General features: G+C 47.9%; 1 protein-coding gene and 1 long non-coding RNA gene across 9 annotated transcripts in view; one reads left to right on the forward strand and one right to left on the reverse strand.

The window, feature by feature from the left end:
- Positions 1 to 26325, forward strand: part of DAAM2 (dishevelled associated activator of morphogenesis 2) — a 109870-nt gene that overhangs the window by 81227 nt on the left and 2318 nt on the right. For 6 of the 7 annotated variants that reach the window (XM_058432330.1, XM_032140335.2, XM_032140334.2 and 3 more), the window contains 14 exons: positions 1441 to 1579; positions 3939 to 3997; positions 4137 to 4321; positions 4914 to 5213; positions 9720 to 9827; positions 12126 to 12152; positions 13184 to 13290; positions 14349 to 14433; positions 17356 to 17462; positions 17641 to 17729; positions 22767 to 22935; positions 23131 to 23238; positions 24810 to 24870; positions 26024 to 26155. In XM_058432330.1, the coding sequence (XP_058288313.1) occupies positions 1441 to 1579; positions 3939 to 3997; positions 4137 to 4321; positions 4914 to 5213; positions 9720 to 9827; positions 12126 to 12152; positions 13184 to 13290; positions 14349 to 14433; positions 17356 to 17462; positions 17641 to 17729; positions 22767 to 22935; positions 23131 to 23238; positions 24810 to 24870; positions 26024 to 26155 (1676 nt within the window). The remainder of the gene's footprint in view (positions 1 to 1440; positions 1580 to 3938; positions 3998 to 4136; positions 4322 to 4913; positions 5214 to 9719; positions 9828 to 12125; positions 12153 to 13183; positions 13291 to 14348; positions 14434 to 17355; positions 17463 to 17640; positions 17730 to 22766; positions 22936 to 23130; positions 23239 to 24809; positions 24871 to 26023; positions 26156 to 26325) is intronic. The other variant, XM_032140337.2, reaches the window with a different exon arrangement.
- On the reverse strand, positions 15598 to 26014 carry LOC116459677 (uncharacterized). Of its 2 annotated transcripts, XR_009211293.1 has the most exons (6): positions 25695 to 26014; positions 24159 to 24369; positions 23153 to 23354; positions 17630 to 17770; positions 17321 to 17394; positions 15598 to 16200 (listed from the first exon to the last, which is right to left on the reverse strand). It is a non-coding gene; the product is annotated as an uncharacterized LOC116459677 (long non-coding RNA). The 2 variants fall into 2 exon arrangements; XR_009211294.1 differs by lacking the exon at positions 24159 to 24369.

The following is a 26325-nucleotide window of genomic DNA, read 5'->3' on the forward strand; positions in this document are numbered from 1 at the left end:
CACAGTGATTGAATAAATTGTACATAATTGCTAATAGCCACACAGAATGCAATTTGAAATGAGCTTTAACTGTACCCCTTGATACTTAAGCTCTTCACAAAAGAGAATATTTTGAAAACCAGTGTGGCCCACCATAATGGTTGATGTTGGTGGTGTCAGCAATCATAGTGACAGTGATGACAACTGTGACGTATTGTGTGCCAACTCTGGGCCAGGCATGATGTGAGGTCCTTTAGCACATTATCTCTGAACCTTAGAATGACCTAAGGAATACACATTATTATGTCCATTTGAATAGTGAATGAACCTGAGGCTCAGTGAGATATTTACATATAGAAAGAATTTTGGTTTCTGCAGGGTCAAGGGTTGAGATAAAACATGTTCTGCCTCTGTGAGCTAGTGACCTGGCTTTACACGATTTTGCTGGGTGAAAGGTAGATGGTAAATGATACCACTTTGCAATGCATGTGTCAGTAGACTGGTGGACAGGATAGATGCAGTGACCTGAATTAAGAAGCTATCAGTTCTCCAAAGCTCAGAAGATCTTCATGGAGGGCATAGAAATCTCTGGGAAACCTGACTTGTGCTCCCAGGGATTCCTGTGTTTCCTGTTCCATGGGCAATGTGAATGAGTTCTTCTACTCTGCCTCAAAATGGGGCTTTGCAGACTCGATATTCTACCTTGTAGGCATTGTGGTTTGCTTTGATGTCAGGATTGAACTTGTTGGCTTTTTATGATGGTCAATAAAGTGCTAGGGATCAAGGACTAAGGAAAGAGAGTTTGTGGTTATTACATTAAAAGGAAGTCCATGTCCAGCCCGATGACTATCATTAGAGGGGATGAGAGTGAGACTCTATGAGATCACACACAACACACTATGCCTTTACCTTCATAGTTCAAGGTCACTTCCACAAGAAATTTTCTCGAATTCCGTTAAGCACTTCTCTAACACATTTTGACTCTCAGTGCACACCTGTAATCAGTTTCCCTTCATCTTTCTCTGTAGAGTAATAATGTGGATAATCCTAAAATCTTTTTTTAAAAAAAAAACTTCCCTGGAGACTTCATTATTCAGCATGTAATATTTTGGAGCAGGTGGTTTTTACAGATAATGTAAAAAGCAATCTGCATTTCCTGGGCATAGTATGCCCAGGGTCCAAACAAGGAAGAAAGGCAGCCAGAAAGTATTTCAGGGAGTAGAGAAATATATTGGGGAGGTGGCTGACACATCTGCAGAAGTCTCGTTGCCAATAATCAAGAGATGACTGAACCAGTGAGTTGCCATTATCAGCAATGGCATTGCCTCTTCTTCTAGACTGGGAGCTTACCATGGGTGGAGAAGGGCATGCCTCACCAGCCAGAGCCCAGGCAGTGACTCTAGCGTGGGGCCCTAGTGGACTACAGGGCTCAGGAAAGATATGATACCTGTCATCCCTCAGACAAACGGAATGGTGGCTACTTCCAGCAGTGGCAGCTCCTGGACCGCATCCTCCAGCAGATTGTCCTCCAGGATGAGCGGGGTGTGGACCCTGACCTGGCTCCCTTGGAGAACTTCAATGTCAAGAACATCGTCAACATGTGAGCAGTGGCCAGCCTTTGCCCTGTCTTCCTCCACCTTCCTCATCTCTCTCCCACTCTGGTCTCACCAGCGAAACCTCAGCTCCCTTTCACAACCCAGTCATCCCCAAATGAGTCTTGGGCAGCATTGTCCAACATAACTCTCTAAGCTAATGAAAAAAGTGCCATTTCGCTACTATTCAATGTGGCAGCCAAATGTGGCTATGGAGTACTTGACACATGGCTAGTATGACCAAGGAACTGAATCTTAAAGGTTGTTTCATTTAAATTTAAATAGCCACATGACACGTGTCTAGTGATTACTCTCTTGGACGCCAGCATAGGTGGATTGGGCATGTTCTCAACTCTCCACGATCCACTGCATGGGTTGGATAGATGGGGAATTTAAACACATTAACATAGAACAAGGGGCAGCAAACTATGGGTACATGGGCTGACTCCAGTCCTCCAGCTTATTGTGTATGGCCCATGAACTAATCATTTTCACATTTTAAACAACACACACACACAAGTATAAGTGACAGAGACTGTGCATGGTGTGTAAAATCTAAAATATTTACTTTGGCCCTTTGTAGAAAGTTTGCTGACCACCGACATAGAGCGTGACCATTTGATCATGAGGTTGCTGGATAAGGTTATCAGAGCCTAAGGCCTTCTGGTCTACCATATTTTATGGTAAACCTTCTGGTCTACCATATTTTATGGTAAACCTTCTGGTCTACCATATTTTATGGTAAACCTTCTGGTCTACCATATTTTATGGTAAACCTTCTGGTTTACCATTGACCTTGGATAGAGAAACACAGAGAAACAAATTTAAATTTACATCGATTAATAATAAGGCCTTACATTAACATAGTAATTTTTAATTTTAAGCTTTTACTTTCAGTATGAGTTTGAGCCACTTGCCCTTAAGGAGATAAATTGGCTCTCAGTGATTCATTATGTTGCATTCCAAAGCTAAGTACACAATTATTTTCCAGCTATTCTTGCTACTAACCCTCTGAAGAGGCAGCCTGGGGACAGGAAGGAAAAAGGGAAAAGGTCTTGCTTGATAAGATAATTTAGTAAACAGGCTCCCTGCTCCCTCGCCTTTTTGGCATATGGGTAAAGACGTCAGTGTGTTCCTGGAATCTTCAGAAGTTCCTTGCTGGGTGCCTCTCACTACAAAACCCAGCTCGCTGGCCATGCAAGATTTTTGTTCCAGCTGGCTGGCTGCTTCCAGCCCTTCCATCAGCCCCTGGTTCCCTGGCAGTCCACTGCCTGTAGACTTATGGCGTGGATGTTCCCACTTTTTGCTCAGGTGGAAATAGCTCCCCTTGCATTGCACAGGACTGTAATAGCTGCACCCCAGTTCCTCCACAAGGCTTTTATCTGACCCATGGGCAACACTCACGCAATCTCTTGTGCCAACAAACTCTAGGAGTGCTGGGAGGGCCCCGCACAGCAGTGTTCTCCTTCTTTTGCTCCGAGGGCTTTGCTTGGCTCCAAGTAGGGCCCCAGTCTACCCTGCCTCCCTCCCAACTTCGGGGAACATGAGTCAAAACTCTTGGGGGAAGGCCCGAAGACACCCCTCCCCTGGCTGGTGGTGAAGGAGGTAGCATCTTGGGGATAACAGCAGTGGCCCTCTTCCAAGAAATGTCTTCACGAAATACTCTCCCTCTCCATACTCTGTTCTCTATGTCCTTGATGTGGCTGAAGAGGCCAAAAGTCATGGCTCTAACTCTTCCACATTCTCAGATTCATAAAGGAAAGGATTCTTGGGATCTTGCTTTGGGATTTCACCTCTGTTAGGCCTTGGTGTCAAGGTAAAAGCTAAATTTGAACACAGTTTCAAGAGCTTGGCATGAACAAGGCTGTCCTCTGTGTCACCCGGAACACACTCAGTCTGTATTGCTGGTGTGGGTGATGTTTCTTGCTCTTACACATTGGTCTTTGGGAACCTGGACCATGGTAGGGCCAATAGTTTGATCTCTTTGAAAGGTAAAACCTATTTTTACAAGGAGGTGTAAGTCATGATACAACTCTTGGGAGCCTGAGGTTCAGTCCTAGTTCTACCATTAATTAGCTCTTGCCCTATCCCTGTTCTCTGAGCCTCAGTAGCTCCAGCTGTATCACAGAGGGGCCGGGTTATAAGGTATCTAAAGGTCTTTTCTCTCACGGTCTCCATAGACACATAATGTGAACGGGGCAGGGGACCTGGAGAGACACCTGGGAAGTCTAAATCCTAGCCCCATTGATGTGGCTGGACAGATTGGAGACCAGGGTCCCCACCTGGAGGGTAGAGAGATGATGTCTCCTGGGAAGCTGTGAGTCAATGGTCAACAGTCACATTGCCCCTCCCTCTGTGCCCTGCCAGGCTCATCAACGAGAATGAAGTGAAACAGTGGCGAGACCAGGCAGAGAAGTTCCGGAAAGGTGAGGGGCTCTGCTTAAGCCTGCTGTCCACTCCACATGCCCTTCCCCTGCCCAGCCCATAACTCCATGTCCTTCCAGGCAGGGGGCCACATTACTCACATTCTCTCCTGTTTCCTCTCCCGTCCCACCCCCATTCCAGAACATATGGAGCTTGTGAGCCGTCTGGAGAGGAAGGAGCGGGAATGCGAGACAAAGACATTGGAGAAGGAAGAGATGATGCGGACGCTGAACAAAATGAAGGACAAGCTGGCCCGGGAGTCCCAGGAGCTGCGCCAGGCTCGGGGACAAGTGGCAGAGCTGGTAGCCCAGCTCAGTGAACTCTCAGTACGCAAGCATCTCCCCCTTTACATAGTTGAGCCAAGACCCTGGGCTTCAGGACAGAGTGGGCAGAGCAGGTGTGGGAGAGGCCAAGGACCCCAGCATGAGGGAGAAGAGAGATGGAGACCTCGGGCCAGGATAGAAGAGACCCTTGAGGCTGTACAGGTGGCACCTTTGTGTTAGAAAAATAATATCCCTTCCTTTGGGCGACACTATCCCAGGACGCACACTTGGACAGCAGAGGGCAGCTGGAATTGGATCCACTTCCCTCTCTCAGCTGGAGACCTTGTGCAGTCAGTAACCTACACAACTGCATAGATCGATCCTGCTGTTGCATTGTGATGGCTATAACTCTGATTGTCCAGTGCCCGTGTGCATGACTTGTGTCTGTCTGTGGTGGTGGTGTGTGTGTGTTTGCGTGTGTTAGATGTTTGGATGCAGAGAGAGAAAACGGGGCCAAATGTGTGTAGAAGGTAAGGGTAGGATTTGGGATCTAGTATAGAAAGAAACTAGGAGTAAGGAGAGGAATCATGGTGGGAGACCTGAATGGCATCAGTGCTGATGGCTTTGTCCTTGCAATTTTTCTGTTTCCTCACAGACAGGCCCTGTGTCTTCCCCACCACCCCCTGGGGGCCCACTCACCTTGTCTTCCTCAATGACAACCAATGACCTGCCTCCACCCCCTCCTCCTCTGCCCTTCGCCTGTTGTCCCCCTCCCCCACCACCACCCCTTCCTCCCGGGGGACCCCTGACTCCCCCAGGTGCCCCACCTTGCCTCGGCATGGGCCTGCCCCTCCCTCAGGACCCCTACCCCAGCAGTGACGTCCCACTCAGGAAAAAGCGTGTCCCCCAGCCTTCTCACCCGCTGAAGTCCTTCAACTGGGTGAAGCTGAATGAGGTGAGCATCTGGGAAGGGGCTGGTGGGCCCATTCTTCTACAGCAGGGCAGTCAGCCTCAGGGACTGCCCACCCCTTGTTTGCAGATCTCCACTCCATGTCATTTCTTTGGTTGGGGGTAAGGGCAGTCATGTGGATGTACAAAGTGGGTTTGCTGTGCCAGGCAGCTCACGGTCCATGGAGAGAACACCTACCCTGGGAGAGACACTTGACATGGGGCAATGCTCACGTTGACAAAGTCATCTACAAATGGAATTTGTGTTTGCCCAGGGTTAATGGAGTCACAGGCAAGACAAACACTGAGTAGAATTCAAAGACAGGGTCCATTTGAAGGAAAGGATGGAAAAATAAGCAAAGAGCTTGGGCCAGCATCTAGGTTTTGGTAAAGATCAGGGTAATGTATACAAAGGACTAAAGAGTTTGATGGCAAGACATAGCTATTTTGGCATCTTCCTGGGGGAAGCTGCACACACTGGCCTCATGTCTGGACCAGCAGTGAGAGATCCTCATGAGTATTATCCACTAATAATCACCAATCCCAGAATAACAGGTAGGGGTTGATTCCTCTGTGGGACTCTCATGAGCACAGAGTAGAGACGTCCTTGGTTGCATTAGACCTCTAGCAATCGAAGGCCAGTTCTAGCCTGGACCAAGGCCTGCCTCTGGTTCTGCACAATGGCAAGTCTTATTAGGAGGACTAGGAGCTTTGTCCTTGAGGTAAAGACCTGCATGGTAACTGGTTTCAGTTAGGTTGGCTCACTGGGATTTGGAGCTGGGATGAATGGATTCCACACTGACCTTTATCCTATGGGCCTGTTGGACTAGCTCTTGGGGAACTCATAACTGTACTATTGTGTTTGAGCTTCAGTGAGCTCAAATGCGGAGTCAAGTGGGAAGAGATGTGAGATTGCTAAGTAGGTGGTCAGCTATCTGCTAGGGGTCTTCTCCTAATGGTAGACCAGCTAGCCTGTCAATCTGAGGTCTGCTTTTGTAAAGCTTTGTGCTGGAGGCTATGACGGATAGTAATACAATGACATTGTCCTCTCAGGGCTTAGGATCTGCCAAATTAGGAAGCGTGTTCAAAGAAACACCTAGAGAGCCTGGGATGAGTTCAGGGTGAGGTTCTAAGCAAACCAGGTGTAGCGTTAGCAGTACAACTTCTGTAAATCACTCAACTTGTCTGTAACTCAGTTTGCTCACGTGTGAGATGATCTCGAAAATTCCCTCCGCCTCTGGCTTTATAATCTAGGTGGAAAGATGAAGCATGAACACAGACCATTTGTAGTTTCCTGGGCCTCTGATAACATCTCCAATCTGAGTTACTTAAGCTTTAGAGCCACCTGTTAGCAGCATTCAAAGCAAGATTGTTGAGGTTGGTGACAGGTGCACTGCACAGTTGTGCCTTGTGGGTGCTCTGTGGCCATGAGGTGAGCCAGAAAGACAAACTGCACATGAGTAGGCCAACTGCTCTGCAGAACGTGCAGAAAGGTTCATTGTTCACGGTCAGAAAATAACATTTTGTATTGTGGTCAAAAGAGAAATAACATTCTGTCTCGTATTGTCACGATTTATAACGTAAGATTTTAAAGATGTAATAAAAAGTTATGCACATCAATGATGAAGGAAGACAGCCAAAGCAAGTAATATTTTTGCAACATTTTCATCATATGAAGCTGTGTGCTCAGGAGTTTCTCTGGGTCCAGTAATAGTAAGGTCTATACAGATTGCCCAGGAGCCCAGAGCAGGCCAGTTTCATTTCTAGACTGGAGAGTATGGGTTTGTTGGAATACACAGTGGGGGACATTTGGAGAAGTAGGGCAAGGTGAAAGGCCTTTGAATAACATTTGAGAACTTATCACCCCAATGCCAAGCTTTTAATTGTGTGACGGGCAGGTTATGGAATCATTTGGACTTCAGGTTCCTGATCTGTAAGTGGGTCAATAATAATGTCCATCTCCAGAGATTGCAGCCGGGTGCGGTGGCTCACGCCTGTAATCCCAGCACTTGGGGAGGCCAAGGCGGGCAGATCACAAGGTCAGGAGTTTGAGACCAGCCTGGCCAACATGGTGAAACCCCATCTTTACTAAAAATACAAAAATTAACCGGGTGTGGTGGCGCACGCCTGTAATCCCAGCTACTCTGGAGGCTGAGGCAGGAGAATTAAACCTAGGGGGCGGAGGTTGTAGTGAGCCAAGATTGCACTGCTACATGCTGCACTCCAGCCTGGGCAACAGAACAAGACTCCGTCTCGAAAAAAATAGAGATTGCTGTGAGGATTAGTTGACTTCCTACATACAAAGTACTTGGAACAGTGACTGACATATAGAAAGTCTTCATATAATAAATAGATTATCATTAGTGGCCCTACCATGTATGTTTGAAGTATGTTATCTCACTTAATTCTCACATCTACTCGGTGAGGTAAAAAAACATCATGGAGACTCAGTTTCCTTTTATGTGACATGGGAGAAAAATCTCATCCCTCCATCTTCCCACAGTCCCACAAAATGGCAGGGCTGGGAGCGTCAGCCAGCTAGGCCCGCCTGACCCCAAAGGCAGTGCACCACAGGGGAAACATAACGAAACATGCTTTTGAGAAACCTTTCCCTGGCATGTGAAGGATATCTCCAGCGGGCAGAAGTCCCAGGAGTCTAGACTAGAGATGATGGGCTCTTGGCCAGAGTGGTGGGAAAATTAAATTTGAGAATTACGCAAGGTGGGCACATCAGGGCGACGTGGTGAGTGTCAACATGTAGGGAATATGAGGAACAGACTTACCGCTCTCTGGCTCCAGACCTCAGTTATACCTCCTCGAAGAGCCTCAAGTCCTTCTGGCAGATGCTGGAAGCTGGGGGTGGGCTGAGCAGTGTTTGGGAAGAAGTGAGAGAAACAGCCCCGAGCTTAGTCAGCTGTCTCATGGGAAATTCTTCCAGTGTGAAGCAGCCAGCTCTCTCGCTCCAGCCCGTTTCTTCTCACCCTGGCCTCACCAAGAATAGAGAAGGATGGGAAGCTTTACCTCTGCAGGCTTCTCTCTCCCCTACCTCCACGTTTGTCCTAGCTGCAGAGGGAGGCCTCCCTGCAGATTAGACTCTGGCTGCACACTGCTTCAGCCAGCTCTGTCCCTGCCTTCCCTGATTCCATTCCCTTCTCATCTCTCTACCTCCCACACCCGTTTCTAGAAGCCTGACTCCTCTCCTAGTCCCTTCCCCTATCCCACGTTTGCTTCTGTGAGTGTGTGTGCACGTGCACACACACACACACACACACACACTCATACACAGTGGTGGTTTCTGCCATGAAAAGAATGCATCTGTGTTGGGGTTGGCCAGCTGCCTGTATCCCTTGCTGCTCCAAGCTTCCCAGCCGGCATTCCACAAGAGGATCCCTGGCCTTCAGAAGGCCACAGGAATGTCCCCACCCCCTGACTCTGGCCTAGCCTCCCCTTTCCAGAGTTTAAGAAAATAACAGTGAGTGAAAGGTATGTTTCTCTCTCCAAGTCTTTCTGAGGGGGAGTTGTAGGGAGGAAGAGGAAGAGGAGGCATTAAACAAGGTTCCCCGGCTGCGCTCTAGGTAGAGGAAGGCAGAGAGATTCTGTGCTGAAGGACAGCAAAGCTCTAGATGAGGTGGGGATTCCTCAGAGGGGAGGGTTGGAACACCCTGTCAGGAGCTTGGCTGCCTGTGCTCTGGGCCATCAGCGGGGTGCTAGGAGACTGCCAGGGCTTGTTTTTGTTTTTGTTTTTGTTTTGCTTGACTAACAGCTCCTTTCCAGACCCTAGTGCAAGGGTCCTACACAGAGATGGGGCAAGGCCTAAATGGAGAGACCCAGGAATGTAAAACCCTGGACATATCCCAGTTGTAAAGGATAGTAACACCTTCCCTGGGTCTGACCAAAGGGAAATTGTGGCAGAGTCTTGCTGGTCTCAGCAGTGTCACTACAGGTGCCAGGTCCCAAACTTTGGTATTTGTCCACTTTCTGAGAATCTGGGAAAGTGGGAGGGAGACCCTTGGGAAAGAAAACAACCATCTGAGATACATAAATACAGTCCGTGCTGCAGCTTTGAGGATCCCAAATACGTATGGCTTTAATCTTCCAATGATGACAGCCAAGGACGGGAGTGACTCCCAGGCACCCTGCCCTTTAGGGGGAGTGGGCCTGTGTGAAGTACCCTGAGAGTGCAGCTTCTGACTTTGCTTTTGGAAAAAGTGAAGTGCACCCCCTTTCCTACTGCCTACCCATCCCCTCAGCACCCCCCGTGATTTCTAGAACATGCTTACATGTGGCTCCATGCACAAGGGAGGAGAAGGGGGTTGTCTCTGGCCTTTACCCTGGAGCAGAGTATTCAAGAGAGTTGGAGGTTGAGGGGAGCAACCGACTCTCTTCTGAAGGTCTGAAATCCTGGTCATCTTAGTATGTGCAGTTGGGAGATAAGTGGGGTCAGGGAGGCATGGGGCATCTTCATGATGGAGTTGGGCCAACCATGGGATCTTCTCCCTACCCTGAATCTTAGGAGCGTGTCCCTGGCACCGTATGGAATGAGATTGATGACATGCAGGTATTTCGGATTCTGGACCTAGAGGATTTTGAAAAAATGTTTTCAGCCTACCAGAGGCACCAGGTAAGACCCTATACCCTCTGGCCTCTTGGACCATACCCTTGAACCCAAACCTCAGCTTCTCCTTTTCTTTCTGCCTGCCTGCCTGCCTTTCCTTTCCTTTCCTTCCTTCCCTTCCTCCCTCTTCCCCTTCCCTTCCTTCTTTCCTTCCTTCCTCACATGTATACTGAATGATTTTATTCTTTATGAGGTGATGATTTTATTCTTGCTGAGGATGCAGGTATAAAGTAGAGGTGCACAGACCATAGGGGGAAACATCCTTGTATTATGGTTCATATTTATACACCAAGTATTGAAATGGTGTTTTGTCCATTTCTCTCTTCCATCCTGGAGCATCGGAGGTAGAGTCACAAGGCCTGACCACTGTGGACCCTTGCTGTCTTTGGCCCAGGATTTAGGGACTAGGCTTAGAAGGCATAATAACTTCTCAAACCACTTTTCCACCACATCTTGTCTGTCAACACCTCTGTGAGACTGAGCAGGGCCTGTTGCCTTGCAAGGAAGGCAGAAGGTGCTGCTCCACGTCACTCAGGGGGCTGAGGCTGATGCTGGGGCTGGGCCTGGGAAGGCCCAGGGAGGCCTTGGATATATATCTCAAGGCTCTATGTGCAGGTGGCTGCCAGCAGTCTGGTCTTCCAGTCACAGAGAAAGTAGGGGGTGAGTTGGTGGCAGAGCACAGGGTGGTGGGAATCTGAAACTGTGCCAGGGACCTGTGGGGATTGCCAAAAGGGTCGCTTCTCAGACCTCATCCTCGAATGTCATTCAGGAGATGAGTTGGAGCCCAGGAATCCGCATGGTAACTAGCAGCTGGGGGCCTTCCCTCTAAGTCCATTTGGGGAATGACCAGCTTAGAAGCCTCAGGGAATTGCTTTCTCTCTGGCCCGCCCCAGAAGGACTTCTCCCTCTTGGGGCTGGGCTACCATCTTCCTTGTTTTCTTTACTTAGCCTAGGACCTCAGTCTTGAGGGTTTCCCTGGGTGCCAATGAGTGGGTCCTGGCAATGGCTGGCTGTTGTGGCCTGGCTCCCCACTGAGCTGGAGAGGGTGCCCTAGCTCACTTGCTGCCCAGCCCCGATCTGTGGATGACCGAGGACACATGCAGCTGCTCCTAGGGCTCTGGCCAGATGATTGTTTATTTAATTTAAATGTGGGTGCCCACAGCATCGGATTCTCTACTCCTAATTCCAGGAGACATTTTTAACCCCATGCCCATGTCAGGCTGGCAGCTAAGGCTGCTGGAGCTGAAAGGAACTCTCATGAGCACTGGCTCCTGGGAACCAATTCTCCACGAGTGGGGCTGAGGACAGAGGAGTGTGTGGCAAGTGTACCATGCTTGGTGATCGCAGGCCACCTCCTCATTTGAGAGTCTTTCTGCAGGACAGGGCTCTGGCTCAGCCTACCCAGGCTCCAGGGCCCTGAGGTGAGGCTGGGATGGGGCCAGTCAGGAAAGAAGGTTATGGATTTTGTACAAACTGGGTCTGGGGCCTCCCAGCTTGGTGAGTTGAGAAGAGTTAAGACTGAAAGACCCCCTGTCCTGTCCTCTTCACCTCTCTGAGCCCACACAGTCCAGTCACCTGCCTCCCCTCATCTAGTCTCTGGGACTGAAATCCTAGCAGCAGGAGGCCGTATTAACCTTGTTGCCTCTTCTCTCAGTTGGTTGTGGGGCAGGGGAGATCCTGGGAGTCATGGTCTTCTGTATGCCCCATGCGGGTTTTGAGTTGGTAGCTTCCACTCCATCAGCGTCAGGGAGAACAAAGGTGTGGGCTGTGCCTCTTCAGTTCCCCTCGCACATCAAAGGACAGATGAGGGGCAGTGAGCAAATTCAAGGACACTTGCTTTTCTCTGCCTCAATAAACACAACTTTCTGGAGCTTCCAGATGGAATTCATTTGTGACTCCTTCCCTATTTGGAAAGGTGAACTCATCCCAGGATGGAGGAATGTCCTCTACCCTCTCCGCAGGTTTTCAGCAGAGGGAAAGGAAGAAGAGGCAGCAAAGCCCGGGGTGGGAGAACTCAGGGGTTTGGTCTGCCCTGACTGGGGAGTGGTGGTCCCACTGGGCAGATGGGAGAAGCTGCCTGATCTCCGCTTTGTTTCGCTTCTCCGTGAGTGCATGTCTGCTAGAAGCAGCTCCTGTCTAGTGCCACTTACGGGTGCCTGTCTACAACCACGGGTCTAACTGGGACGAAGTGGACAGTGTAGATGCTGAGGGATCCCCGTGTCTGTCATGCTATTTCTGGGTCCCCAAATGTCTTGGCTAATGTTTTGCATGTTTAATTCTCTGTTGGCTGTGGCTGCTGCCTAGGAGCTGATAACTAATCCTTCTCAGCAGGTGAGTTACTCTCGGGGCTCTGACCACTCCAACTTTTACCTGCTGTCCCGGGCTGCTGCTCTGTACTGGGCCTGACAGAGAGGACTTGTCCATTCCACTTTCTACCTTATTCCCCATTCATACAGGGTGGTATGGGAGAGGGCCCCCAAAGAGAAAGAAGAAATGTAGCAGAGGGAGGTAATCAAATAGACCCCTGGCAGCAGTGGAGGTCAATGTCTCCTGGAATGAGGAGAAGGCTTCTAGGTCTACTGTCTTACCCACCAGGCCAAAGGAGAGCCTTTCCCGTAAGGACACATAGGGTAGGCATGACACAATTCACAAAGATAACCATGCAAGGCGGCTCCTGAAGTTGTGCAAGAGGGACCTCCCAGAGGAAGAACAGCACACTAGACAGCCTCCTGTCTACTTCGCCAGGGGCCCAAGAGAAGGAGTGGGGTGGGATCAATGATTTCTCCGGAATCTGTCTGCTGGGACTCAAAGGAGAGAGTTCTGCCTCAGTTTCCATACCTCTGAACTTGTGGATGCTCTCTACCCTGGGCACCTTGGGCTGTGCCTGAAGTCCCTAGGAGTCAGCAACTGTTCCCTAGGGGGGTTTGCAACCAGCTTCTCAGCATAAGCCTGAGGAGGGTCTCTGGGTTGGGCAGTGGGAGTGGGTGTGGGAGACATGGTAGGTTATGTCACATTGCCCAAAGCCACGGGGATCAGTCATACCCTGACCAACTGGCATAGCCCCTTCCCTCGTTGCCCAGAGTGGATAATTTCTAAAAAAAAAAAAAAAAATTCTAAAAAAAAAAAAAATAGGGGGGCTCCTCAGTGTCCTTCCCCAACCCATTGGAGCCTATGGAAAGGTCCCAGATACCTTCTCTTAAAGTTAGCTATTAGCCACCCTCCTCTCTCTCCTGTCTTTTTCTTCCCCCTTCCCCTCACACCAGGAGCATTCCTGGATTGGTAGGAGGTGGCTCTTGTGGGGTGGGTAAGAGGAGGATTGGAGAACACACACCTCAACTGTCCACTTGACTTGTTGGTTGCAGAAAGAGCTGGGATCCACTGAGGACATCTACCTGGCTTCCCGCAAGGTCAAAGAGCTGTCGGTCATTGATGGCCGGAGGGCCCAAAACTGCATCATCCTTCTTTCCAAGTATGTGCAAAAGAAGGTGGTTGAGTTGGATGCCTGGGGGACAAAGGGGGTGGAGGAACGGAGTGGTGGCAGTCTCGGGCCTCTCCCTCTCTGCTGTCCCCTGGGAGGGGCAGGCATTGATCTGGAACTGTCTCCTGGGAACCTGCCTTGAACAGCAGTTTGGGGCTCTGCAGGCAGGAAACTGCCCAGTCACGAGGCCCTTGCCCAGCCTGGTCAGCGTCTGGCAGCTGAGTTGCTCTAAGCCCACGGAGGGCCTCGCTTGGCTCAGGCCATGGAGCAGCATGATCTCAGCCCCTAAGCATTTCCCGCGGCTGCAGAACAAACAGGGCAGTATCTGCGCTAACAGCACAGCTTCTGTACGGGGGGCCTCCTGCCTGAGCTAGGGTCAGAGGGCACCACCTCCCATACTATTCTTAGTGCTGCCCCAGTTGCCTCTGAGACATCCTCCTCCCTTTCTTCTCACAAGCCCCCGGCCTCAGTTTCCCCCACTTGATGGTGGAAAGAGTTCTGAATCCCCAGGGTTCCTAATGGGGGTGCATGTGGAGGGGATAGGGAAGGGCTATGGGGGTGTGTGGCTTCTCCCTCTCCCAGACAGCAAGACAGACTGGGACAGCTGTGTGGGAGCTGAGGCGCTGTCAGAAGACTGAGAGCAATTCTGTGTTCTGAGAATGAAGGCAGCAGGAAATTGCCCTCTTAGTGGCTTGCCGATAATCCTGTCCTCCCGTGGAGATGCTGTGCATTTTTTAAGCATGAGGAGGAGGAGAAGGATCAGGAACCCTTTGCCCTGTCCCTTTGGTCTACATGCCCCATCAGCTCTGATGGATTATCAAGAGAACAGAGACCCTCGCGTCTCTATTTTGACACTAAAATGCTCATTATCAAGTTTATGGACTGAATCAAACTAGTCTAGTCTAAGAAGGCTTTGTAGAAGAAGTGAGGGGGGAATACTATTAAATATATTCCCAAGTCCTGTTAGGGAATAAGGGAAGGCGGAGGTGGTACCTTTTGGAGAAGAAGGTTTGAGGGCTGTCCTGGATTGAGGTAGGGTTTTGCCTTAGGTTGAAGCTTTCTAACGAGGAGATCCGGCAGGCCATCTTGAAGATGGATGAGCAAGAGGACCTCGCTAAGGACATGCTGGAGCAGGTGAGGACCCTCGTGGGAAGGAAGGGGAACTGAACCCAGGGGGCAGCCATGCTCCTTCCCTCCAGAGAGGCTGCGATTCTTGGGTCAAGGAGAAATCAGGCTGGAAGAGTTAGGGAGAAGGTTTATAGAAGCCTCCCAGGGCCGGCCTTTCTCAGGGAAAGCTGGAAAAGGCTAAGTGTTCTCAGGAGTCATTCTCCCATCTGACTCCAAGGCAAAGTCAGATAAGGAATAGTCATATCTTCCCCAAATCTCTTCCCTCTCAGTTTTTTGGATCCTTTGGGAAACCTAGAAAACACACACACACAAAGAAACATCATCAAATGGACTTCATTACAATTAAGAACTTCTGTTCATCAAGGGCATGGTTACTGAGTGAAAAGAAGGCAAACCTTAGAAGAAGGTATTTGTTATACATACATATAACAAAGATCATATTCAGAACAAAGAACTCTACAAATCAATGAGAAAATGATGAAATCAACTTAAAAATGAGCAAAAGACTTGGTGCTTCATGAAAGAGGATTTCCAAATAGACAATAAGCCTATGAAAAGGTGTTCAATATGATTAGTTATCAGAGAAATACAGTCAACCACAATAAGGGGGCACCACACACCCACTAGAGTAGCTAAAATTAAAAAGACTGACAATGCCATGTGCTGGCGAGGATGTGAAGCAATTGGAATTCTCATTTGGCACAATTATTTTGGAAAACTACTTGGAAGTGCACTCCACAGCTAAACATACACCCACCTATTGCCTAGTAATCCCACTCTTAGGTATAACTCCAGGGAAACGAGTACAAATACTGACTAAAATAAATACACAAGGCCGGGCGCGGTGGCTCACGCTTGTAATCCCAGCACTTTGGGAGGCCGAGGCGGGCGGATCACAAGGTCAGGAGATCGAGACCACGGAGAAACCCCGTCTCTACTAAAAATACAAAAAATTAGCCGGGCGTGGTGGCGGGCGCCTGTAGTCCCAGCTACTCGGAGAGGCTGAGGCAGGAGAATGGCATGAACCCGGGAGGCGGAGCTTGCAGTGAGCCGAGATTGTGCCACTGCACTCCAGCCTGGGTGACAGAGCGAGACTCCGTCTCAAAAAAAATAAATAAATAAATAAATAAATAAATAAATAAATAAATAAATACACAAGAATATAGTTGACCCTTAATAATGTGGGGGCTGGAGGCATTGACCCTCCACGCAGTCAAAAATCCACATATAACTTTTGACTTCCCAATAACTTAGCCGCTAATTGCCTACTGTTGACCAGAAGCCTTACTGATAAGATACACAACCAATTAACACATATTTTTATGTTATATGTATTATATGCTGTATTTTTACAACACAGTAAGCTAGAGAAAAGTAAAAGTTATTAAGAAAATTATTAGAAGGAAGTCCGGGCACGGTGGCTCATGCCTGTAATCCCAGCATTTTGGGAGGCTGAGGCGGACAAATTACTTGAGGTCAGGAGTTCAAGACCAGCCTGGCCAGCATGGTGAGACCCCATCTTTACTAAAAATACAAAAATTAGCCAGGCATGATGGCGCATGCCTGTAGTCCCAGCTACTTGGGAGGCTGAGGAAGGAGAATCACTTGAACCCAGGAGGCGGAGGTTGCAGTGAGCTGAGATGGTGCCATTGCACTCCAGCCTGGGCAACAGAGTGAGACTCCATCAGAAAAAAAAAGAAAAATCATTAAAAGATACTGTTCATTGAGTGGAGGTGGATCATCATAAAGGTCTTCATCCTCATTGTCTTCACCCTGAGGAGGAGGAAGAGGAATGGTTGGTCTTGCTGTCTCAGGGACGGCAGAGGCGGAAGAAAATCCACATACAAGTGGTCCTGCACAGTTCAACCCTGTGTTATTCAGGGGCCAACTCTATTTATAGCAACTTTATTTATAAATTCCCTGAACTGTGAACAACCCAACTGTCCATCAATAGGAAAGTGAATAAGTAGACTGTGGTATATTCATACAGTAGAATCCTACTCAGCAATAAATAAACTACTATGACATGGATGAACCTTAGACATTATGCTGGGGAGAAGTCAGACATAAAAGAGAGCATACAGCATGAGTTCAAGGACAGGCAAATCTGGCTAAGGTCCTAGAATTCAGCTGAGAGCCTATATTCACTTGAATGGCTTACTGAAGTGAGGCAAAATAACTTTCCTAGGGGATGGAAATGTTCTCTATCTTAATCTGAATGATGATTCAATGGATGGAGATTTGACAAAAATCACTGAACTGCACATTTAAAATGGGTTATACCTCAAGTTTGTTTAAAAGGAAAGAAAAATCATTGAGCTGTACATTGAAGAATAGTGTACTTTAGGCCAGACGTGGTGGCTCCTACCTATAATCTCAGCACTTTTGGAGGCAGAAGTGAGAGGATTGCTTGAGCTCGGGAGGTAAAGACCAGCCAGGACTACATAGTGAGGTCCTGTCTTTACAAAATAAAAAAAATTAACCCAGTATGTGCTACATGCCTATATTCCCACCTACTTAGGACCTGAGGTGGGAGGATTGCTTCAGCCCAGGTGGTCACGGCTGCAGTGAGCTATGATCATACCACTGCATTCTAGCCTGAGTGACAGAGTGAGACCCTATTTAAAAAAGAAAAAAAAGAAAGAAATACTCTATACTCTATATCAGTATTTTAAAAGAAATACCAGCCAGCCCCAGCTCCCGGTAATTTTTAAATTAGATTTAATTTTAAAAAAGAAAAAAGAATTTCAGAGCTGGGTGCCCTGTCATCCCCTTCAGGCAGATGAAACAAATCTGTCCACACGAGGGTGCCTCTCTCTTTCAAGGCACCCTCCCCATCTTGACCCAAGTCAGTACAGCTTCTCACACCCCGCACCCCATGTCTGCTGCTCACCAGTTGCTTGTGTGACTTGCACCTGCTCTTTGCAGCTCCTCAAGTTCATCCCGGAGAAGAGTGACATTGACCTCCTGGAGGAGCACAAGCATGAAATCGAGCGGATGGCCCGTGCTGACCGCTTCCTCTATGAAATGAGCAGGTTGGGGCCGTGGGCATGGCGGGGATTCGAGCAGGTGGGGTTCTGGCAGGTGGGGCTCTGCCAACAGGAAGGGGATGGAGGTGGGCAGGCTTGAGAGAAGGCTGGAGCTGGCTCCGGGAGCTAGGGCTGGCCAGGATAGGGGTGGGATACCTCAAGATATGGCTCACCTTGTCTACAGGATCGACCACTACCAGCAGCGACTGCAAGCCCTCTTCTTCAAGAAGAAATTCCAGGAGCGGCTGGCTGAGGCAAAGCCCAAAGTGGAAGGTAGGGCTGAGGGTTGCGGGAGGCTTAGAGTGGAGAGGCATCTGAAAAAGGCAGGGTGGGTGGGAGCCAGTGAACAGGGGCAGAGGGAAACCCCTTTCTTATTCTCAACCCCAAAACAAAAGCAAAAACTCAAAGACAAAATGTAAAATGGTGATTATTATAAAAATATGCACTTGCTTATATTAGCTCATGCACCAACCATGTGACATGTTCCTTATGCCTCAGCATGCAAGCTCTCCAAGGTGGGGTGTCTGTTGACATCTGCCCCAGCATGGGATGGAAAGGTAGAAAAGATAATAACAGCCACACCTACAACAGTGCCTGGCTGGGACTGAGCTCATCAGTCTTTACCCTACTTGAGAGGTACTAGGCTCATAGAAGACTTCTGGGCACATTAGTTTAAGTGTGAGCCATTCAGAAAGTAGGAAATTGCACAAGCTGATTTCTAGAGGCATCTGATTTTCTGAGTCAGGAACACCTCCAACACAGGCCATTTCCAGATGAGAAATTTGTAGTTCAATGAGAACCATGCGCCAAGCACTGTGTGAAGCACTCTGCTTGGTTGGTCCTCATTTGGTCATCACAGCAATCCCACGGGTGGGTGCTATTATTAATTTCCGTGTGCCTCCATTCTCTCCTTTCTAAAGTGGGGCTATGTTAATGTCCCGAGCCTATGACACTGGTGAGTGGTGGAACCAGGGTAGGAATGCAGATGCTGATCTTCAAAATCAGTCCCTTCCCTCTTGTCCCGTAGTACTCCCCAGGGGCTGCCTGTGCTGATGGCAGAGTAGAGAGGGGCGTGGAGTTGTCGGGAGAGGCAGGAGGTCAGGACGGCGGGCAGAGACATGCGGATCCAGGAGGCAATAAGCAGGAGAGGCTGGGAGGCTCATTTGTGGGGAGGACGCGGTCAGCAGAGTGGAGCAAGAAAGCCTGTTTCCAGGATGTTGAGGTTACCAGGCTGGGGGCAGAACAGAGCATGGGCACCCCCTGCTGGACACCAGGGCCAGTCAGTACTCCCTGAGATGCCCAGTCCAGAGAGCAGGGCTTCCTGAAATCCACTGAGATGCTTCAGGGAGAGTCTGTGGATAGGGTGGAGCATGCAGAGCTAAGGCAGACATTTTCTGTAATCAGATCTTGTTCCCCCTCACACTACACACACAGCAAGGGACCTGCAGGTGGTAAGCATAGATAATCAGTCAAGAGGGAAAGAGAGCAGCAGTGACTATTTCTAAGGTCTGGCCATATCTCCTGCCATGGTGATGGGTGAATCCTTATCTTCTTCACAACTTTCTTTCATCCTGCTGCAGACTGCCTTTGGAGCACAAGTAATGGGTTCAGCCCAAGACCTGTGTGCACAACTCTTTCTATGTCTTGGGTCAGTGGAACAAATGTGAGCAATTGCCATTTGGAGATTTGGAACCAGAGTAGCTTAGCCACCAGAAAGGTTTAATCTCAGGCAGTTTCCTGCTCCCAGGAGCCTAAGAATTAGTCAGTGGAGGCTGGGTGCGGTGGCTGACGCCTATAATACCAGCACTTTGGGAGGCCAAGGCGGGCGGATCACAAGGTCAGGAGATCGAGACTACTCTGGCTAACATGGTGAAACCTCGTCTCTACTAAAAAAAATACAAAAAAATTAGCTGGGCGTGGTGGTGGGCACCTGTAGTCCCAGCTATTCAGGAGGCTGAGACAGGAAAATGGCATAAACTCAGGAGGTGGAGCTTGCAGTGAGCCGACATGGCACCACTGCATTCCAGCCTGCGCAACAGAGCGAGACTCCATCTCAAAAAAGAAAAAAAAAAGAATTAGTCAGTGGATACTCAGGAAAGGAGTCTCCATTTGATATCAAGCTAAGCCGAGTAAGATGTGTTTGGGATAGCAAGATCTGCTGGGGAAAGCTACTCTTCTATAGCTCTGCTCTATAATAATTGTTGCTCTGTATAGCAATGGCTGCTGTCCTTGTATAGTCCAGACATAGGTCTCTTTCCTCTAAGAGCTAGATAGGAAAGATATGCCTAAAGTTGTGTGTTATAGAATCAGATCAGTGTGTGTGACTGTAAGTGGAGAAAAGAAGATTGTGCAAAGATGGGATTCTTATTCTTCCTTCCAGTTCTCCCAGGAAGTATTCCTGGAAGAGCTAAGATTTAGCCTTTCCCAGCTAGGTGATGAGCTGTTGACACCTCCCCTCCTACCCCAGCAGGGGCTCTGAGTCCATTTGCCAAAAGCCAGTTCACCAAATTTGACAAATTTACCAGTTCTTCTATGAATATATTCATGAACTTATAATTCTTGAATATATTCTTCTTATGAATATATTTATTGCTGAATACACCACATTTACTGATTCTTATTATAAATACATTCACCGAATATAGTCAAGATGAATATGGTTGCAAATGTAATATTCTTATGAATATATTCATGAATATATTATTCTTGTGAATATATCTAAAATGTCAGAACTGCATCTGGGCGTTTTCCCATTTACACTGATTTCCTTTGAACTCTTGTCATTTTCTGTTTTGCCAACATTTTAGCATTTTTAGGAAGATTCCTTTGCAGATTTTCCAAATAGCATATAAACCTTAGAAAAAACATCCCAACCAATATAAATTGCCAGAAACTTTCCCAAGTATTCTTTTTAAATAAACTTTTTTTGAAACATAACATGCATATAGAAAAGTACACAAATCATAAGAGTCCTACTTGAGGAATTAAAAAAGGGAACCACATGTGTAATCAACACCCAGGTCAAGAAATACAGCTTCCAACCCCCCAGAGCCTTCTTCATGTCTCCCTCCCAAACTTTACCCCCCTCCCTCCTCTCTAAAGCTCAAACCCATCTTGACTGCTAGATTAGTTTTATCGGTTTTAAACTTTATTTTTTAAATTTTTACTTATTTTCGAGACAGGGTCCTGCCCTGTCACCCAGGCTGGAGTGCAATGGTGTGATCTTGGCTCACTGCAACCTCTGCCTCCTGGGCTCAAGGTATCCTCCCATCTCAGCCTCCCAAGTAGCTGGCACTACAGGCACATGCTGCCAGCCTGGCTAATTTTTGTATTTTTGTAGAGACAGGGTTTCACCATGTTGCCTGGGCTAGTCTCAAACTCCTGGGCCCAAGTGATCTGCCCACCTCGGCCTCCCAAAGTGCTGGGATTGTAGGCATGAGCTACCACACTTGGCCTGTTTTGAACTTTATATGAAAGGAATGATAGAGTATGAATAATTTTATGCTGGTGACTTTTGCTCAACATTATGGTTGTGAGTTGTCCCTACTGTTACATGTAGCAGTGGGTTATTCATTTTCAGTTCTGCATTTTATTCCATTATATGAATACACCATAATTTACCCATTCTATTTGGAATTTTAAAAACCTACAAACAACCCACCAAGAATAATGTGGCTTTTAGGTTATAGAGTATGTATGTGTTCAACTTAAAAGCTACTGACAAATCTTACTATTCATTTTTACAACTTTTGTATTTATTTATTTTGAGATGGAGCCTCACTCTGCCATCCAGGCTGGAGTGCAGTGGTGTGATCTCAGCTCACTGCAACCTGTGTCTCCTGGGTTCAAGCAGTTCTCCTGTCTCAGCTTCCCAAGTAACTGGGATTACAGGTGTGCACCATCACGCCTGGCTAATTTTTGTATTTTTAGTAGAGACAGGGTTTCACCGTGTTGCCCAGGCTGGTCTCGAACTCCTGACCTCAGGTGATCTGCCTGCCTCAGCCTCCCAAAGTGCTGGTATAGCTTCTTTTTAACAGTTACTTATTTCTAACTGTGTTCGAAGCTTTCTACAAACTTTTAGCAAAGTCGTTTTCATTTTATCTTCCTGGCAGCATCTTAAAGAAGGTTCAGTTTGGCATAAGCCATAGATCACAGGATAATCCGGTCTTTTTGTTGCCACACTGAATATTCAAAAATCATATTCCATAACTAGTAGACAGAATCTCAGTTTAGGATTTGTGTCCCCCTTCTGTGCACCCACCATAAAGACATCATAGCTGAGGAAGGGCCAGAGCATACACAGCAGAATGAATTATTGAAGTTTTGGTTACTGTTAGCTTAGTTTGTATTTCTAGCAAATATATCATTTAGAGCATTGGGGGAAAATGGTTAAGATGCCCAAAGGTTGGAAAAATCTTAAAAATGACATTCAACAGGATGTCAAGTAGCTTATTTCATCAAATCTTAGACACTATCAACTGAAAAGCATGCCATTATTTTATAGAACAAAAATAATAGAATATTATAATTGAGGATATGTTAATTAATTGATGATTTTTTTTTCTTTCCAAAAAACCAATAGAATATAGCATTTCAAGACAGGCAGAAGCAATCCCATAATAGGTAAAATGCTGAAGTGCTAGGTTTAGAAAAGTAGAAGTGTCATATTCATGAGTATATTCATGGAAAGAATATCTGAATAATCTTTTTTTCTTTTTTCTTTTTGATACAGAGTCTCATGCTGTTGCCCAGGCTGGAGTGCCAGGCAGTGATGCAATCTTGGCTCACTGCAGCCTCAGCCTCCTGGGTTCAAGTGACTCTTTTGCTTTGGCTTCCCAAGCAGCTGGGATTATAGGCATACGCCACCACACCTGACTAATTTTTTTGTATTTTTAGTAGAGACGGGGTTTCACCATGTTGGCCAGGCTGGTCTTGAACTCCTGACCTCAAGGGCTCTCCCCGTCTCGGCCTCCCAAAGTTCTGGGATTAGAGGTGTGAGCGACCGCACCTGGCCTTCTTAATAATCTTTAAATACATGTAAGAAAAGATCTTCTGAAATTGTCTTCTTGAGAAGAGCTGGCATGTCCTACAAATGGGGTGTCTGGTGAATTGGCCTTGGTGAACGTGTCTGCTTCCCCTGGAGGTGGGTGAATGTGAAATCGATGGGTCTGCTGAGAAGTGGGTATAATCTCTGCCTCACTAAGAGACAGCCCCTTTTCTGAACTTTGCGGTGGCATCTTCCTGGGGTGCAATGGGAACTGCTGCCCTGCCTAGCCCATGCAGGGCTCTGACCTGTGCCTCCTCTCCCAGCCATCCTGTTGGCCTCCCGGGAGCTGGTCCGCAGCAAGCGTCTAAGACAGATGCTAGAGGTCATCCTGGCCATAGGCAACTTCATGAACAAAGGGCAGCGTGGGGGTGCCTACGGGTTCCGGGTGGCCAGCCTCAACAAGATCGCTGACACCAAGTCCAGCATCGACAGGTGAGGACCTCCCTTCCCGGCCACTTCCTTGGTATCTATCTCACCCTACCCTGGTCTCTCACATCCTCCCTCTATTAGGATGGGAACATCCTAAGACTCATCACCCCTTTCTCTTAACACTCCATCCTAGTTTCCCTCTGACCTTCGTGCCCAGTTTCCTCTGTCACTTACCACTGACCTGACTTTTGTCCACAGAAACATCTCTCTGCTCCATTACCTGATCATGATCCTGGAGAAGCATTTTCCTGATATTCTGAACATGCCTTCAGAGCTGCAGCATCTTCCAGAAGCTGCCAAAGTCAAGTGAGGGTTCTCTCCAAGACTTCCTTCTTCCCATGATGACCCTCATTCTTGTCTTACTTTCCTCTTTTGGGGTCTACTCTGGGCTTGATGATGGCTTGTGTGAGACCTCAGTTCTTCTGAGTTCAAAAGAATTTAAACAGACACACAGCAAAGGGGGTTTAGCATAGAACAATGTATTGCAAAAGGAGAAGAATATCTTGTAAGTTAGGTGCAGAATAGACAGTACACCCTGAGAGAGAGAGGATTCAGGGCAGGCTGCTTGTAAGGATGAGACAGCCAAGACTGGCACTAGGAAGACTCCCATTATGGGACATTTACACGATTATTCATAAAGAGGTGGGAAGAGGTGTTATTAGGAAGCAAGCTCTGAGTGGTCCTCTGGGTGCACATGTGTAGTAGCTGTGCGTGCCTTTTCATACATCGCACGTCTCATTAGCATCTTAAATCTCCACCTAGGGGTATGTTTTCTTACTATTATATAATGAGCAAAGGGCCAGTTTGAGGATAGGTAAAATGAAAATGTGCATGCTTTCTAGAGGGGAAAGTCCCTACTGCAGATAGCTTTGCTTGAATGAGCTCAATTACAATGCGAATGCTGAGGTTTATTGTGTTGACTGCATGGGCACCACCACAGCTGCTGTGTTCTGAGAAGTGCTCACTTCCTTGAATACCTATCCTGCCTCAGGCTGAGTAGGAATGGGCCATGTCTCAGGGTCTGCTTCTGGGAAAACCAAACAAAGACAATTTGCTCTTAAATCCTTATTTCAGAGATGCTTCCAGAAAATACCAGTAGAAGAATGGGGAAGTGAGCCAGAGATAGAAAGAATGCCAGTAACAAACATTATTAAGCCAGTTACCACTTACAGGCAATTGGTGCTTAACCCCATGAGGAATTCTGGGAAACGGTGTGGAATACTTACTTCAGTTTTCCCACCCAAAGGGCAAGGTTGCTGGGGCAATCAGAGAGCATCTCCTCTCAGTAATTGGCCAAGGAGCTCTGCAGGGGCAGGGAATAACTCTCTGGCCACAGGTACAGTTGGTCTCAAAAAGAGTATGCATACAGTTGGAAGAGTTGGGGCCACGCCCTACAGTGGATGGTCCAAGGAAATGTGGGTGGGGCACCAACAGCATCTGCTAGGCAAGAAATCAGACATGAACATCTAGGCTGATAGATGTAATCTCCAGGAAAACTAGAAACATAGTGGTAAATAGCTCACTGGTATCGAATGCTATTGCTTGCAGGATCACATAAAGAGTTTATAAGCATTACCTGGTAGTAATAAAAATAAATAGGTCTAAGTCAGAGGCCACAGGTTGGAAATCTTCTGCTATTGCAGCATGACATTTCTGACCTGGAAAGATCTATAGAATGCAGGTTTCACCTTGTTAATTTATGCATGCACAGACAGAGGCATGAAGGGGAGGTGCTTTGTCAGGGCCAACATCAATGGCCACACCAGGGCTGGAACCCAGGCCACTGTGCTTGGCTCTGCCCGCTCCCTGAACCAGCTTTAGCACCTCAAGGCGGGAGCTGATGGTCCTCATTCCTTTCCCTCTGTGTCTCCTCACAGCCTAGCAGAGCTGGAGAAAGAAGTGGGCAACCTCAGGAGGGGCCTGAGAGCAGTGGAGGTGGTGAGTACCTCGTCAACGCCTACCTGGGTGAGGGCTGCTGTAGGCACACTGTTCGTCACTGCACCCTAAGCTCCTACACAGGGGCAAAAAACAACAGGCACAATGGGTACAGTACAGCTTCTAGCACAGGGTTAGCCCTTCCAAAGGATAACTGGATTACTGGGGCTTAAGTTTGAGCCTTTTAAAGGGGGTTATCTAAGACTATACCCATGTTACTGTCTAATTCGGTGTCTATTTGGCAGTGGAGTGGAATAAACCATACATCTGACCCATGCCTACATTGGATTCAAGTGCGTGGGAAAGAGAATCCTCAGCCCTTGACTGCCAGCTAGGGGCAGGAAGCACACAATGTGGCAGCGGGACCGATGTCCCCAGAAGATTCTTCCTTATGTCTTTCTGCCTCTTTCCTGGGCCAGTGGAGGACCCAGGTCTCTTATTCCCACCATTTCTGTTCTGATGGCTTCTCGGCTGATACCATCTCTGGCTCTAGCCTTCCAGAAAACACCAGTAGAGGAGTGGGGAAGTGAGCCAGACTGGCCCAGTATGGGGATGTCTCTAAGTCTTGTTCCCCACACCTAGGAACAAGAGACCCTTCCCGTCTTCACTGTGGAGACAGGCAGTGGGTAAGGGGAGAATGGACTTTAGAGACTGAGATTAAGGATGACAAAGAACATTTTGTTGCCACTGTGGTGGGGGAAGATGATTTCCAAATTTACAATTTTATAGTCCTGTTAAGTGCTACTCAAAGTGTGGTACATGGACCAGCAGCCTCTGAATCAGCTGGAAGCTTTAGAAAAAGTCTCTTTAATTTGTGCATGAGTCACCTGGAGTCTTGTAAAGATGAGTCTTGTTAAAATGCAGCTTCTGATCCTGTGGGTCTGAGAGTCTGTATTTCTCATAATTTCCCAGGTGCTGCTGCTGGCCCCAGGTCACACGTTGGGTCTCAGTGCTCTAGAGAAAGAAAGATGGCAGGGTGGGCTGGCTGCTAACGCTCATAGTCTTTGCCATCCTTAGAACTTTGAGACGCAGGGTGTTCCCTCTTCCAAAGGGCTCAATGTCCTGTGAGTGACAAGGAGGGGAGATGTGGTGATCCCTGCACCCCTGACTCTCATCTTGGCACCAGTCTAAGCAGCACTTCACCCACCCTCCTCAGGAGCTGGAATATCAGAGGCGCCAGGTACGGGAGCCCAGTGACAAGTTTGTCCCCGTCATGAGCGACTTCATCACGGTGTCCAGCTTCAGCTTCTCCGAGCTGGAGGACCAGTTAAATGAGGCCAGGGACAAGGTAAGAGTGCCCCAACCCCCACTGCTTGCCAACCCAGCCTTATCTAAACAAGCTCCTTCACCCATTCCTACCATAGACAGCCCAGGAGGGACAAACCGAGAGTTACAGAGCTTTGAGAGAAAACCATTTCCTCACTCTTAACAAGCAATGATAACCACATACCGCAAAGA

Source organism: Hylobates moloch, unplaced genomic scaffold (assembly GCF_009828535.3).
Source record: "Hylobates moloch isolate HMO894 unplaced genomic scaffold, HMol_V3 SCAFFOLD_20, whole genome shotgun sequence".
In the NCBI taxonomy this organism is placed as follows: domain Eukaryota; kingdom Metazoa; phylum Chordata; class Mammalia; order Primates; family Hylobatidae; genus Hylobates; species Hylobates moloch.